Consider the following 14,441-nt stretch of genomic DNA (forward strand, 5'->3'; position numbering starts at 1 on the left):
GTCTGCTTTTCTCCGGCCCCATCACCACTGCCTTGGTGCAAATCTTTATTCTTCTTTCCTCCCGACTGGGCTTCTTCCTTCCAGTCTTTCCCACTCCACCCTCTGAGCTGTCGCCAAGGCAGCCTTTCAGAAACAGAGAGCTGATCACATCATTCCCCCCATTAAAATCTTTTCGTCTCTTCCCACTGCTTTCTAGGTAATGTCCAAACTTGTGGCCTACCCTGGCCGCCCATCTCTCCACCTTTAGGTCCGACAACTCCACCACACCCCACACCCCATGTGCACGCGCGTGCGCGCGCACACACACACACACACACACACACAAAACACACTTTGACCGTGCTGTTTCGTGCCTCTGTGTGTGTCTTGGCACACACTATTCCCGCTTTCTGGAGCAGCCTCCTACCATCTTTACTTCGCTGCCTAGTTTTTCTAGTTAATCCCTTTGTCCTTCAAGATTCAGTTTATAATCACCATGTCTCCCAGGAAGCCCCCCCGGCCCCATCCCCAGGCTGAGCTGAGTACTCTCCCTCAGCGCCCACCTCCGTGGCGCCCCACGCTTGCCTCCCTTATCACACCTTACTGGGGTCACCTATCTGTATACTTCTCTGTGTCCCCACTAAACCGTGGGTCATGCAGGGACAGACGGGGACCTCACGTCACGACAGAGCAGGTCCTCGATGAGTGTGTGTTGGGTTTCAGAATGGTTCTAGCCCAGGTGTTTTGAGATGCTCTCAGAAGAGCAGGGAGCTGCCACAGTCCACACGGCAATGTCTGAGAGTGGAGGGCGGAGGGCGTACCGCGTAGCCGCGGGCCGGGGCCGGGGCGGGTCTCCCCGCTGGGCCTGCCCCTCAGTCTGCCTCCTCTCCCTCCCTCAGCCTACATGAAGCGGCGGCACAGCTCGGTCAGCGACAGCCAGCCCTGCGAGCCCCCCTCCGCTGGCATCGACTACAGCCAGGGCGCCAGCCCCCAGCCCCAGCACCAGCTGAAGAAACCCCGAGTGGTGCTGGCTCCCGAAGAGAAGGAAGCTCTGAAACGAGCATATCAGCAAAAGCCATACCCGTCACCAAAAACCATCGAAGAACTCGCCACCCAGCTCAACTTGAAAACCAGCACTGTCATCAACTGGTTCCACAATTACAGGTACGGCCCTGCTCTCGCCCAGTAAGTCAGCTACAGCTTAGAGAACGCGCGTTCAGCCCTCGGGAAGAGGCCGACGGGTACTGCAGACACTGGCCGATCACCATGCGCAGGGACGACGTGCTGGGGACTGGTAACTTGGTGTTTGGTCAGTTAGTTGGCTTCTTATTCGTATTGGCGTTTTAAACCCCAAAGACGTAGGGTCATATGGGTTAGAGACCAGAAAAAAAATCTCTCAGGGCTATCATTTAAAAAGGGAGAGTGTAGTCATTCATGGTTCCACAGTAGTGACCGTGTATTTGGTGATTTTTTTAACGCTTTCTCAGGGTCTTTTACAGTATTGTTTTCCAAATTAGTTTGATTAGTTTTGTAATTGAATCAATTAGATAGTGTAAGACCCTTTCTTCTGGGAAAGTCATGAGTTAATGAAGATTTATTGAGCATCTACTAGGTCTACAGACACTAAGCTATGTGTTGTAACCAGCACTGTATCACTTGATCCTCACAACTGTGTAAGAGATATAGTTTTTTCCACGTTTTATAGATGAAAACATAAAGCACAGAGGGGTTAAATAACTTACCTGAGGAGGGAAGGGCCCGGTGCTCTCCTCTAGAACAAAGGACTGGGGTAAAATGTTTGGATTAGATAATGGAGATCCACTGACAGGTAATGAATTGTCGATCACCGCTAAAACCAAGACTCCCTACTGCTAGAAACCAAGAATTCTCAGTGGCCTGATGGAAATTCCTGCCTGTTTAATGCCTTGTATGCGGCCATCTCGATCGCTAGTTCCCATCAAAACATCATTTTCTCTAGGGCTCAGCAGAACTGGGGTAGGTGCTCCTGGTTATACCAAGGTGACAAGTACACATGTATAACCAGTGCAGGTGGAGCCCTCACGGTTCCTCACCTGAAGTGTAAGTGGCAGGCAACATAAGATCACAGACAGTCAGGGGCTAGAGGGAGGAGTTGTGTCTCAAACTGGGGCCTGCCTCATCGGATAGGCTCTGCTGGAGCTTCTGACAGGGCACAATTGTTCCCAGGTTCTGAACAAATTGGAAAATTTTTAACTATTAGATGGGAGCCAAAATAATACCTTTATTGCTGATGAAGGCTACGTTAGCAGATGTAGCTTAGCGTGAGAGCCAAACAGCCTTGCTCCCTGACCCTGAAAACCAGGCCAGTTTATCCATCATGGCACCACTGGCCCCGGCAGGCCTCCCCATGTGTAGGCTGGCTCCCAAGAAGACAAAGTACATGAGCTGAGCACGGCTAGCTTATTCATCCTGAATTTACCAATCAGATGAAAACAGAGGCAGAGTAAGGTCAGCAGTTCCAATAACGGAGAGCTCCCTCTGCACGGAAGGAAACCTCCAAAGTAGTAAACTAAAGTGCAGTGAAGGCTAGTGAATGGAAACGTGGGCAGAAGTTCACCCGAGCCTCTCCTTGCCAGGTGCCCTTTCACTTTCTAGACACAAAGGTGCGTTTGAATGTGTACTTTTGAGTCTTCTGCGAGTTATGTCCATTTTAATGCAAGAGTCATAACCCTGGACAGGGGTGCCGGGAGCTGTAGATTGCTGAGTATCCGGGTAAAGGTGCTACCAGTCGCACAAAACATCTCCAAAGCCATTTCCCCTGGCCCTGCTGGGGCCACCTTTTTTTTTTTTTTCCAGATCCCCCTACAGGCCTCAGTTGAGTGGCAGTCACTGCCTCCTCCTGGCCAGGGCACGCGCTCTCCACGTTTCCCAGCTGGCCTCCTGACCACCACAGTAATGCCAGCTGGTCATTGTGGAGATGCCTCGCTTGAGCATTTAAGCAAATTCAACTATAAAGAGAGAAGGGGGAGATGGGAAGAATAGCAGTAGAACCTCAAAAGCTAGCCATGAGCTCAGGTCCGGACCTAGAGTAGATGGATGCGCAATAAATGCTTTCTGTCAAACATACTCCACGACAAAACAGGCTGGTAAGTCAAGTGGCATAACCGAGGGCAGAGGTGAGTTTCACCTGCAGAGATCTGGATGGAATATCCTGGAAGAGGTATGATACGGCAGAGTCTTGAAAGAAGAACTCAACTAGAGAAGAATTTTATAAGCCACAAAATAGGCTGGATGAGAAGCGACACCAGGTCATTCAGAACTGGCATAAAGCCCAAAGAATTGCCGTCCCTTGCCTAAGGTCACCCAAAGGAAGAGTGCAGAGCAGAGATTCCAGCTGAGCGAGCACTCTCTCCGTGGCTTTAGCTCTTCCGCTTAAATGCTTAGACTAGACCAGCTTACCTGGTACATCCCTCAGAGCTTCACACAAGGACGAGCACACAGTAGCACTCAGCACACATGCGCTGAACGCGTTTTAATTCCTAAGCGAGAGGGCAGTTTCTTAGGTTCTTTCCACAGGAGTTAAACAGAAGTTGACTTATTTTTTACTGCGCCACTGGAAGCCTTCGTAATGTTCGGGGTCGATTTTTGCCCCCATCAAAAAAATAAAATAAAACTTTACTTCCTCTTATCCTTTCACCCTAAGGAAATTAGAAGTACTCTAGGGTGACCATTTACCCAGGAATTTCAGAGCAACACAGCCCAGGACACCTGGTCTCCTGCAGAAGAACAGGTCCATTAGAAGAAACTCTTCCAAGCCCTAAAAGCCATGGCGTCCTGTCAGCCTTGCATGCCTTGTGTCTGAAAAGCAGATTTGTTTCTGGGACCTGATCTTTCTAGACCAGAAGATAATCCTCCTCAGGGACATGGAGACAAATCTAGGCTAAGAAGGATGACGTCTCGTATCTGCTGAGCATATAACATGTAGCAGGCACCGAGCCAAGAGCTTTGTAGATGTTATCTCATCACTTCCTCTGATCAGCAGTCGAATTCAGTGCTTGCTGCCAGCCCTGTTTTACAGAGAAAGGTTATTATACACGTTAGCCGAGCCAGTGAGGGTGGCAGCCTGGATCCCAGGCCCTGGGCATGAAGTTGTCCCTTTCCTCCCTCAGCCCTTCTGTCTCAGCCTCAGTGCTTACAACGGGGACTTTGTCGTTGAAAAGGCAGCTAGATGGTAAGAACAGAAGAATAGTTCCTTTTTTTTTCTTCTTCTACTTTTTTTTTTTTTTTTTTTTTTTTGGTCTACTTTGTGTCCTGTAGTATACATCAATATTTAATTGTAACATCTCTGCAAGGAAGACACTCTTCTCCATATTTTTCTGCTAAGGAAACTGAAGCTCATAAAGGTTAAGGAACTTGCCCAAGTTGCCCGGCTAGTGAGTGACAAGCCAGATTTCAAACCCAGGTTTTGCCTGGTTCCAAAGAGCCTGTTCTCCAAGGCGGGCCAGGCTGCCCCTGAGACTCAGTTAGTCCAGGGTGGGCCTGGGGCCTGGATGGGACCAAACCCTCTGCTGCCCGTCCAGCCTCCCACCTCCGCAACCAGGGTGGAATGGGATTGGGTGTTCATGCCAACGGGCATTTCTGGCTGCCAAAGGGCTTAAAAGCCAGTAAAGAGCAGGTTCGCCCTCCCAGCAAAGTGCCCAGGAACCTGTTTATGGGAGCTGCCATTTCACGGGTTCCCAAGGTCGCCCAAGGGAAGGAGAAAAGTCTTCCGTTATCCCTGGGAACTTCTGGGGGGCTTCAGGATCTCACCCGGGTGGCTCTGGCTCAGGAATCATCTTAAGGACAAGGGTCAGAGCTCACCCTATGCGTGGAGCAAAACACTATGTAGCAGATAACCATGACCAGAGTTCTGATATACTGGACTCAACTACAGCCGGATTCTCCCTGGCCCCAGCCTCCCTACGTCCAGCACAGGAGCTGGCATATCGTGGGTTCTCAAAAAATGTTACCTTTATTGAGTTATATGCACCGTATAAAATATCTTCGTGTATGCCTAACCCCAGGGCTTTCTGCAGGCCCGGTTTCTGCAGGACACTGGGCTTGGTGCTCATTTCCCTGAAGATGCTTTTCCACTAACAGCTGGCTCATGATCAGAGGCTCTTTCAGCTCTTTGGAAGAAACACCTAGGGAGACTTCTGGTTGAGCCCAGTACTGTGAGCGTGATGGGAAGAGAAATTCCAACACAAGACAAAACAGACTTAACAACAGCCCTTTCACCACATCACAAAGGGCTCCAAAACAGGGAAGGCCAGGGCTTCCCTGGTGGCGCAGCGGTTGAGAGTCCGCCTGCCGACGCAGGGGACGCGGGTTCGTGCCCCGGTCCGGGAGGATCCCGCGTGCCGTGGAGCGGCTGGGCCCGTGAGCCATGGCCGCTGAGCCTGCGCGTCCGGAGCCTGTGCTCCGCAGCCGGAGAGGCTACAACAGTGAGAGGCCCGCGTACCGCAAAAAAAAAAAACAGGGAAGGCCAGGGCCCTTCTGTAGCTGTGTCCTCCAGACCCCACAAAACAATGAAGCACACTTTCCACCGTAGGCTGAACTCAGCTTGATTAAAACATGCTTGGTGCGTTGGAGCACGTTATTTGGTCTCCTTCCTGCTTGATCAGAAATGACCCTTTCCTGGTTTTCTTTTAGAGGAGGGAGTTAGTTGAAATACATAATTTGTCAGAATCCTGCCTCAGCCTTGACCAGAGGCCCTGCCTGGCCCGTGGCTCAGAGCGGGACACTGAAGATTTTCACTTTGGGCACCGTCTAGTAATTGGTTCTCTGTCACGAAGTCCAGATGAGGAAGCAGTGGTTATCATTCATGCTCTCCTTCCACATATGAATTCAGTCGGCCTTGATCACTGTACACCAAGCACCATGCTAGGCCTGGGGTGTGCTAAGAATGGGACCTCGCCATTCACAGCCTGGTTGGAGGTCGACTGGCATGGAGGTGGAGGAACCGTGCCATTAAATAAGTAACGCTGGCGCTCCATCCTTGAGAAGAGGGGACTGGCATGCCAGCCAAGGGACAGGTTACGCAGAGGCACCGAGTCTAGGAAACTGCGGGGTCTTTGCTGGCTCCTGGCTGGGAAGGGTGGGGCGGCTTTAAAGAGGGGCCGCCCAGGAGCGGGCCCTGCTCTGCTCTGGGGCCACAGGGGCCTCAATGGCTGTTCGGCGGGTGGGAGTGTGAGATGCGGTGCGGTGGATGGAGAGAGGTTGTCGGGGCGGAGATGGCAGGAGGCTCAGGCCGCAAGGGAAGGGGCGCAGAGCGCCCGTGCGCGGCGGCCCCCTCATGGCGCCCCCCCCTGCTTGTGTCTCATAGGTCTCGGATCCGCAGAGAACTGTTTATTGAGGAGATTCAGGCCGGGAGCCAGGGCCAAGCCGGGGCCAGCGACTCGCCGTCGGCCCGGAGCGGCCGGGCAGCGCCCAGCTCGGAGGGCGACAGCTGCGACGGCGTGGAGGCCGCCGAGGGCCCAGGCGCCGCGGATGCCGAAGAGTCGGGCGGCCCCGCGGCCGCCGCCAAGTCTCAGGGAGGAGGGCCGGCCGAGGCGGCCGCAGCCGCGGCCCCGGAGGAGCGGGAGGAGGCGCCGCGGCCGGCGGAGAAGGTGGAGCCGCCGCCCTCGGGGACCCCGGCCCCGGACGCCGCCACCGACGAGAGCCGGCCCCAGGCGCCACCGCCGCCGCCCGAGGGCCCCGCGGACGGCCCGGGGCCCGTGCCAAACCCCGCCGCCGCCGCGCCCGCGGCCGGGGAGGACGCCGCTACCTCAGCCGCCCCGCCGGGGGAGGGCCCGTGCAGGGCCCGGGACGGCGCCGACAGGAGTTCCGCTTTGCCAAGCACCAGCGCGCCCGCGGCCGCCCGCAGGCCCAGCTCGCTGCAGAGCCTCTTCGGCCTCCCGGAGGCGGCGGGCGCCAGGGACTCGCGAGACAACCCCTTGAGGAAGAAGAAGGCCGCGAACTTGAACAGCATAATCCACCGCCTGGAGAAGGCCGCCAGCCGGGAGGAGCCCATCGAATGGGAGTTCTGAGAGGGCGCCGCCCGCCCGTCCCGCCGAGCCGGGCCGAGTCTGGCCGAGCCGGGCCGCGCCTGACCGGGCAGGGCAGAGTCGGGCCGAGCTGGGCCTAGTCGAGCCGAGCTGGGCCGAGTCGAGCCAAGTCTGGCCGAGCCGGGCCGAACCGGGCCGGGCAGGAGGGGGGGCGCCGACTCCGCGGCCTGGACCTTGTTGCGCACTTACCGCCCTGCGGGCCACAGGGCAAAATCGCCATAGGCCAAGGTGCATATAGAAAACAAAGGAGCATTAAGCCCAATCTATGTCGTGTTTTCAAGGAAGAAAACGGAAATGTGTAGTCGAGCTTTTTTGTACCCTGAAGTGTTTTTTTTATTGCCCTAAGTGATTTCCACAGGTTCTGGAATAACTCTTACAGCTTTGCCTTGCGCCCTCCTCTTTCGTGTGGGCTTTAAAAAAAAAAAAAAAATCAAACCCACATATTAAAAGGGGGCTTTTTATCTGCCATCTAATGGCTTCAGAGCGATAATACACTATTATCTTCTTAAACCAGGAAAAAAAAGGGGGGGGGATTTTTCAGAAAAATTTAAAAAGAAAGTTTTTGTAGCTGTTCAGTTGCCACTAAGAGATTGCACAGTCAAACCGACTCTAAACACACTAGTTTGGATTCCTAAATATTTTCAAGCAAAGAATCTTCTCCTTTGAAACTTTGAATTAAAGTAAAACACATTTACTTCACATATTTTTTAACAAAAAGAAAAGTCACATCAGGAAACTATCTGATTTTGTGGTAGCTGGCGTAGTGTTTTCTTGTACGTGAATAGAATCCTGACATGTAGTGCACATTGATCCATAGCTTTAACTGACTCTGGGCTTTTGCTGACCAGGGTTTGTTTAATACACTCCATTCTAGGCCAAATCAGGACAAAAAGAAAAGATCCGAATCTAGGTATTTTATAATCTGCTTTTTAACCTCTAACCGCAGAGCACGCTGATCAGACCTCATATCTCGGAGGTGTAGGAGACAAGTTAGAACTGTAGCATGTACCCGTTCATTTTGTTTAATTTATGGTGTCTTACGTCTGTGTTAGTGCGTCTTGCACACATACGAGCGTTGAAAGAAAGGAGGAAAGAGTAGGCCGCGAAGGTCGCCGCAGGCAGATCTGGGGCCACACAGGGCCCCTCGTAGGCAGCAGTCTTTCCACGACACAGAAGGCACCGCACCTCACACCACTCTCCCGGGCACCTGATGGACTGAGCCCCACCAGGGGACGCCGCTCCCTGGGCCTGGGCAGGGCTGGCGCATGCGAACACGCGCTCTCTCTCTCTCTCTCTCTCTCTCTCTCTCTCTCTCCCCCCCTCTCCCTCCCTCCCTTTCTCTCCCTCCCTTTCTCTCTCTCTCTCTCTCTCTCTCTCCCTCCCTCCCTCCTTCCCTTTCTTCCCACCACAAGCACTGATGACTGTTGACGTCGTGGGAAGCCTCCTTCCTTCCCTGCAGAAGAGAGAACGTGGCAGTCTGGGCTCGGCTCCCACCCCCGTAGAGATGGCCCAAACTCACACCAAAACGCTGATGCTCTTCACTTCCAGACCAGACCGTTGGCCCTCCATTCATTTTGCCTCTTGGAACGTTCTTTTATGCACAGTTTAGGGCAGTCTAAGTACAAATCAAAAGTCTAACTTGTCTCTGATTCCTCCTGTCGTCTATGTGTATATGCGTGAGAACAGAGGTGGATGAGAGTGTGCGTGTGTGCGTGTGTGCAATTTTATACGTCTGTGTATTTTCTTAAGTACCTGTGCACACATAGAGTGCATTACTGCCACCTTTTTTCAATAAGCTGTTTTATCAGTTATGGCTTCTACAAGTTTGCTAATTTAGACTCCTTTATTGCCATATCTTTAAACTAACAATAGATGATTTCGGTATATATATATATTTTTTTTTGCTTATTTATAGGTGCTGTATTTTATTATCTGATTGTTAGGAAGGGATGAGAGGGGCAAATATTCTTTAGAGGGATAGACTGCCGGCAGTATTGGGTATAATTTACAAGATGTAGTTGTCATACTGTATATTACTGATTGAAACCTTTTTGACCGTATTGTGTATCATTGAAACCTTTGTCTTAGGTCAACATCTTTGGATGACATTTTAATGGTGCATTCATTATTTCTTAAGTTTAATTAATATTACCTTTTTTTGATTTGGGGGGGTGGGAGGGAGTTCTAATTTTAAAGGTATGCTCCCGCTATTACACCTCAGTGTGCTTGTATTAATTAACTTGTAGGACTTTGACTGTAAGATGTGAAACCACATTTCTTGCATGATGTTTTAGAAATTATGTATTTCATTTACAGTCTTTTAACCTGCAACTGCAGCACTTAGTTCAAGTTTTCACAAGTTTAAGAGTCACTACACTAAAGACAATGCCTTTTCATGAATAAGAAGTTTGCAGAAGGCTCTAGGAGGCTGGGAGGCAGGCCGTTTGTCTTTTGATGGTTGCATATCATCTCTGAACTTGAAATCTGGTTCGGTGAGCAGAGAATTCAACATGGAGGAGCTTAAGGGGAAAACGGATTCACATCTGGCTGAATCCAGGTGCGGTGAGAAGAGCGAGTTTGCATTCGTGACCCTCAGGACAGCAAGCAGCAGAGCCCCTGACAGCACTGTGGTGCCCTCTCCACGAAAATCTCGAGGAGGGATTTGGTCATCACGTGTGCTCAATCTCCAAATACCTGATTTTCATTAGAACGAAAAGCAGGGCGTTAACAGGGAATACTAGGGTAGTATTTTCGTTTTAAAGGCATGACTGTTATTTACTAAGGTGTGAAATCTGAGGAAATTGAAAAAGTATAAATCTGTCCATCCTAGTGGCCAAATAGTACCGTCTAGAACAGCCGCTTTGGCTCTTTCAGGCAATTTAGTCATTTTTGTTGTCGTTTTTCTGTTTTTAAACTAGGTTATTGTTGATTTCCACTCTATCTTTTTTGCCAGGCTTACATCTGGGTGCTCGATACAATCAGTTGGTTAAATTTTGCTTGCAGTTCCATGTTTGTATTTTTTCCTCTATTTATTTTTATTTTTTTTTGATTGCGATCCCAACACTATGATCTCTTGTGTTAAGCTGTCACTATAATACTTTTAAGAGCTGCCAGTAAATAACAGAAACCTGGCGGGGGGGGTGTCCCCCTCCTCTTTGCGCCCCTCATTCTGAGTCCAAGGGTTGATCTTTCATCTTGAGAAGCAATATTCAAGTGCCTTGAACAGCATCCTCTCCATGGGCTTTACCTTCAGCTGGCTGGCGTTCCAAGCAGTAGCTCCCACAGGCAGCCGACCTCTTCCTCTTTCCGCTCCATCAGTTTAAAAAGCTGATTTGTACCTCTCCCCTGGGGAAAACGGTTTCGTATAAAACACTAACACTTAATTACAAGCTCCATTATACCATTTTAAATGGCTTCTTTTTGTTAATTGAAGGCAGTGTTCGTAAGTTAAGGTTTTTGCCATTACTTAGCTGGCTAAGTGGAGGCTCCGCATACAATCAGTGTTCACGGTCAGCCTCTCGACCCTTGGTTCCTGCCCACGTTCTCCTGTGGTGTCTGAGGTGGAAGGGGTGTGGGTTCTGCCCCAGCCCTGTGGTTGTCTGTGATCTCTGTCTACCAGGCCGCCCTTCTTTAGGAAGGATTACCACAGCCATCTAGCTCTAACTCGGTTCTCCTCAGAGCCTACCTTCCCAAAGAACATCACGACGCAAGGCGGCTTACAGCCAGCAGACTGGGGAGAGGTCTCCGGGAAATGCCAGGATCTTGTATGACTACTCTCAAGCCATGGCCACTACGTCTGGGAAAGTGACCGAGGCAAAAAGATGAGAGTTCATGGCCTCCCTGGGACAGTTTCCCTGGACTTCCAAAGCACAAATGCCTCCCTGCTCACCTCCCTCCTGTGGGCATCTTTGTTCCCCCCACCCCCCCCCCCGCCGTTTAAAAGCCAGATATGCTGGTTGGTGGTCCCGACCCACAGTACGACAGAGCTTTGGGTTAAGTGTGCGTCTGTGCTCCCTCTGGCTGTTAGAGACCCTCCCCAGCCAGCCCCAGGCCCAGCCGCCAGCTCCAGGAGGAAGGAAACACCCGAACGCCTCCATGCCTGGGGCCACGTCAGCCCACAGCCCTGAGCAGACCAAGCAGAGGGCAGGTTGTACGCAAGCTCTGGCATCAGCTAACTACCCTCAGATCACCCAGCAGTCGTGCCCTAAGAGGTCGGGACGAGAGTCACCGGACAGCTCTGTCCGCAGGCAGGTGCCTTTCCGGCTAAAGTTGGCCTGGGTTTCTTTGTTCTCCCTGAATTCATGTCCTTACATGCAGGGGTGATCAATGAACTCTATTGACTTTCTATGCAATGTTTTTCATTCCTCTGATTGTAGGAAAACAAACCTCCCTGAAAATAGCAGAGGAGCCAGGGGGAGCGTAACGGCCCGTCCTTCAGGGATGAGCACAGAGTGAAAGAGCGATGGTGATTTACTGGGTCTTGAACTTGGGGACAGTAGCCTTTGCCTTAAATGCACTGTGGCAGGCACCTCTCGACGAGCCTGTGAAAACAAGAGTCTGTCCTTAGCCGTCCCAAGCTGCTCCTCTCTGAGGCCAGTAAGCCAGCTGCGTGGAGGGAGGGGGCAGAGCAGGGCGAGGTCCTGGCCAGCGTGGTGGGCTGGTGGCCACGCCCCTTCAGCCTGGAGGTGTGGCTCCCTCCCTGGATGTCCTTTGTTGTCACACTCATTTGTCCCCTTCTACCTCACTAACCATGCTCCCACTCGATCTCACCCCTCACCCCTCAGAAACGTGTGGCAAGTGGGATCCGGGAAGAGAAAACCTAGAGGCGTGGCGTCCATGAGTCCAGGCGGCTTCCCTCTTGTGAGCACAACACGGACAGACAGCTGTTCTCTGTGAGGCACGGGGACTCTCCTCGTGGCTTCCACCTGTTCCTGAAGCTCTCACAGCTGTTTCCTTTGCAGGCAGGGGCCGTCTCGGGCCTCAGAGGGCCTTGTCTTTGGCCGCCTCTGCACTCTGTCCATTCCTGGTCAGCTGTTAAGATCCGTCACAGCCATTTCCCTTGCCCTGGGCTGCCCCTCCATGGCCACGTGAGGTCACTTCCCCAGGATTCCCACTTGGCCTCGGGGAGCTCTGTTGTCTCTGGCACTGGGAGGTTATCGTTTCAGCACCTCCGTGGGAATCTTCTGAAGGACAGGAGAGAATACGGCCTTCTCCAGCCCTCATGCCCAGTCTTCAGTCACGTGACCCTTTCTTCCCCAGAGAATAGGCCAGTTTCCGCCCCGTGCTGAAGAAAACCAGCTCCCAGGGCTGCTGGTTAGGCGTGGTGGCCAGAGTGCTCTGATGGAAAGAACTTGGAAGCGCTCACCAGGAGGAGCTTACATTTAGAAATCCGCCCGCTGCTGCTGCGGTCTCGTTTGGGCCTTGATGGCATTAGGGTAGCCTTTGTGACCCCCGAGGCAGAGCTCCTGCCCTAAGTGTCAAGGTGGTGGCCTGGGACCCCAACACGCTGTACGTCTGTTTCCCCAGTGCACTGAATGTCGGTCCGGCCAGCACACCTGCTTGCTAAGAGGATGGTCCAGTTTGGCAATGTTCATTCCCATTCCCATCCGTCGCTGCCTTTTGGTAGATGAAAACTACCGGGAAACGAAGGGAAAGCAAGTTGCCAGTTAAAGTTCCAAAAAGATCAAGGCTTTGAGACCCTTAGAGATGTGCAGAAAACCGAGGCCAGAGCACTCGGGGCTGATCGAGGTGGCAAAGGAAGGGGCGTGGGCAGTGCCGAGCTGAGCATGAAATGAGCCCTGCCCTGGAGTCTGCCCTGCCCTAGCAGCCTGGGAGCCTCATCCCTGGGAAGAAGGACATGCAATTCCCCACCACCACCACCACCACCGTCTGTCCCATCGCAGGAACTGCCCCCACCAGCCCAGGCCCTGCTACCACCCCTTCCGTCACCACCTTCCCTCCAAAGAGACTGTGTCCACGCTGTCAGTGGCATCCTCCCCATTTTCATTTTTGGATGAAGTGACATTTAGCTTTAACAAGACATTTCCAAAGCGCCTAGTCTCCTCCAAAATGCTAATTTTAAAAGTTGGGCATTGTAGGTGAAGGACCTTAAAAAAAAAAAAAAGGCTAGTGAGAGAAAGACATTAGGCTAGGCATAAATGTGCACTTCCCATCCCCGCCATTCAACATTTAAAATAGCTCTGAGTTGCTTTTCATGGATCATTTTAGCTTATCCAATAGTGTAGAGTCTGTGTTACTGTAATTTCTGTAGTGTTTAGGCTTTCATCTCTACCACAAAATATGCTATATGCTATGTATCAAGCTTTCTGTGATCAGAAAGGAAAGGTGCCTTATATCCCAATGTCATGGCTACATCCCTGTGGAGCATAATCAGAAGCACAGTGTGTACGGAAGCATTGGGACTTCCGTTGGTGAAACCAGACACCAGTCAGCGAGATGCATTGAAGTGGCACGGGGCTGCTTTTGTTTTCTGGTTCCCTTTTTTCTCCTTTTCATTTTCCTTTTTTTGTTCTTTTTTCTCTCTCTCTCTCTTTTTTTTTTTTTTTTTTGGCCTACTTTGCTTTAAACAGAAAGCACTTAAATAGATGACTATGTGTAAAAGCTCTGTGCAATAGAAATCATTTTTCTTCATTTTTAAGAGGTAACGTATTGCACACCAAATGAACTCAAAGTAAGCTTTAGACCAGGACGATTCAGGTTGTGGAGGAGTAGGACAAGTTTGTCCACTGTAGTTCCGTGTGTTCATGAACTGAAGGGAAAACAGGCCTCCCCAGCATCCCCCCCACCCCCATCTCAGCTTGCCTCTTGCTGACCGCCAAGCTAGGCGTGTAGGGCCCACGGGCACCCACCAGAACTGGCCGGGTGGCAGGGCGGGCGGAGGGGCTCTGTGGCTCAGCAGCTGAGAACCTTCCCCAGTGTGAGATCACAGCTGTCCCTTCCAGCACTTAACCTTTTCTTGTTGAGATGGATTGCTACTGACCCGCCAGCGTGCGTGAGGATAATTATAAAAGGATGTTTCCTTGAGAAAAAAAAAAAAAATTATTTCTAGCCTCTTCTATTTATTATTAGGTTAGCCCTTTAAGTACTTATCAGGAGTATATTGTTATTTTGTGTCGTTGTTGTTGTCATAAATGCTTTTTGCTATCACACAAGTGGTTACCGTCTTCTGCCCCCTGCCCTCCCCCGCCCCAAATAACCCAAGGGTCTGGAGATGCGGGGGGGGGGGTGCCAGCGGGGGCTTCTCCAGCAGAATCAGACGTCTGTCTCCAGGGCAGCCACCCAAACACTGGTGGTCTCCACACGTCTAACTTTTCAAAATGAGAGAGTTGATGAACAAAAAAAAAAAATGTACCAATGTAAGGAAACGCCGGGTTGAAG

The 14,441-nt window shown here is 51.5% G+C and overlaps 1 protein-coding gene across 12 annotated transcripts in view; it reads left to right on the forward strand.

Annotated features, from left to right (window-relative positions):
• The window catches only part of CUX1 (cut like homeobox 1), a 383,965-nt gene that overhangs the window by 350,731 nt on the left and 18,793 nt on the right, over window positions 1-14,441 (forward strand). For 8 of the 12 annotated variants that reach the window (XM_089895747.1, XM_022587992.3, XM_022587997.3 and 5 more), the window contains 2 exons: window positions 879-1,143; window positions 6,323-7,964. The exons of the other annotated variants lie outside the window; for them this stretch is intronic. In XM_089895747.1, coding sequence (XP_089751873.1) covers window positions 879-1,143; window positions 6,323-7,025 — 968 coding nt within the window. In that variant the 3' untranslated portion in view covers window positions 7,026-7,964. Of the gene's footprint in view, window positions 1-878; window positions 1,144-6,322; window positions 7,965-14,441 lie in introns of those variants that run through there. 12 annotated transcript variants of the gene reach the window in all.

Source organism: Delphinapterus leucas, chromosome 15 (genome assembly GCF_059928025.1).
Source record: "Delphinapterus leucas isolate spDelLeu-1000000601 "Yukka" chromosome 15, BTC_Dleu_Yukka2, whole genome shotgun sequence".
In the NCBI taxonomy this organism is placed as follows: Eukaryota; Metazoa; Chordata; class Mammalia; order Artiodactyla; family Monodontidae; genus Delphinapterus; species Delphinapterus leucas.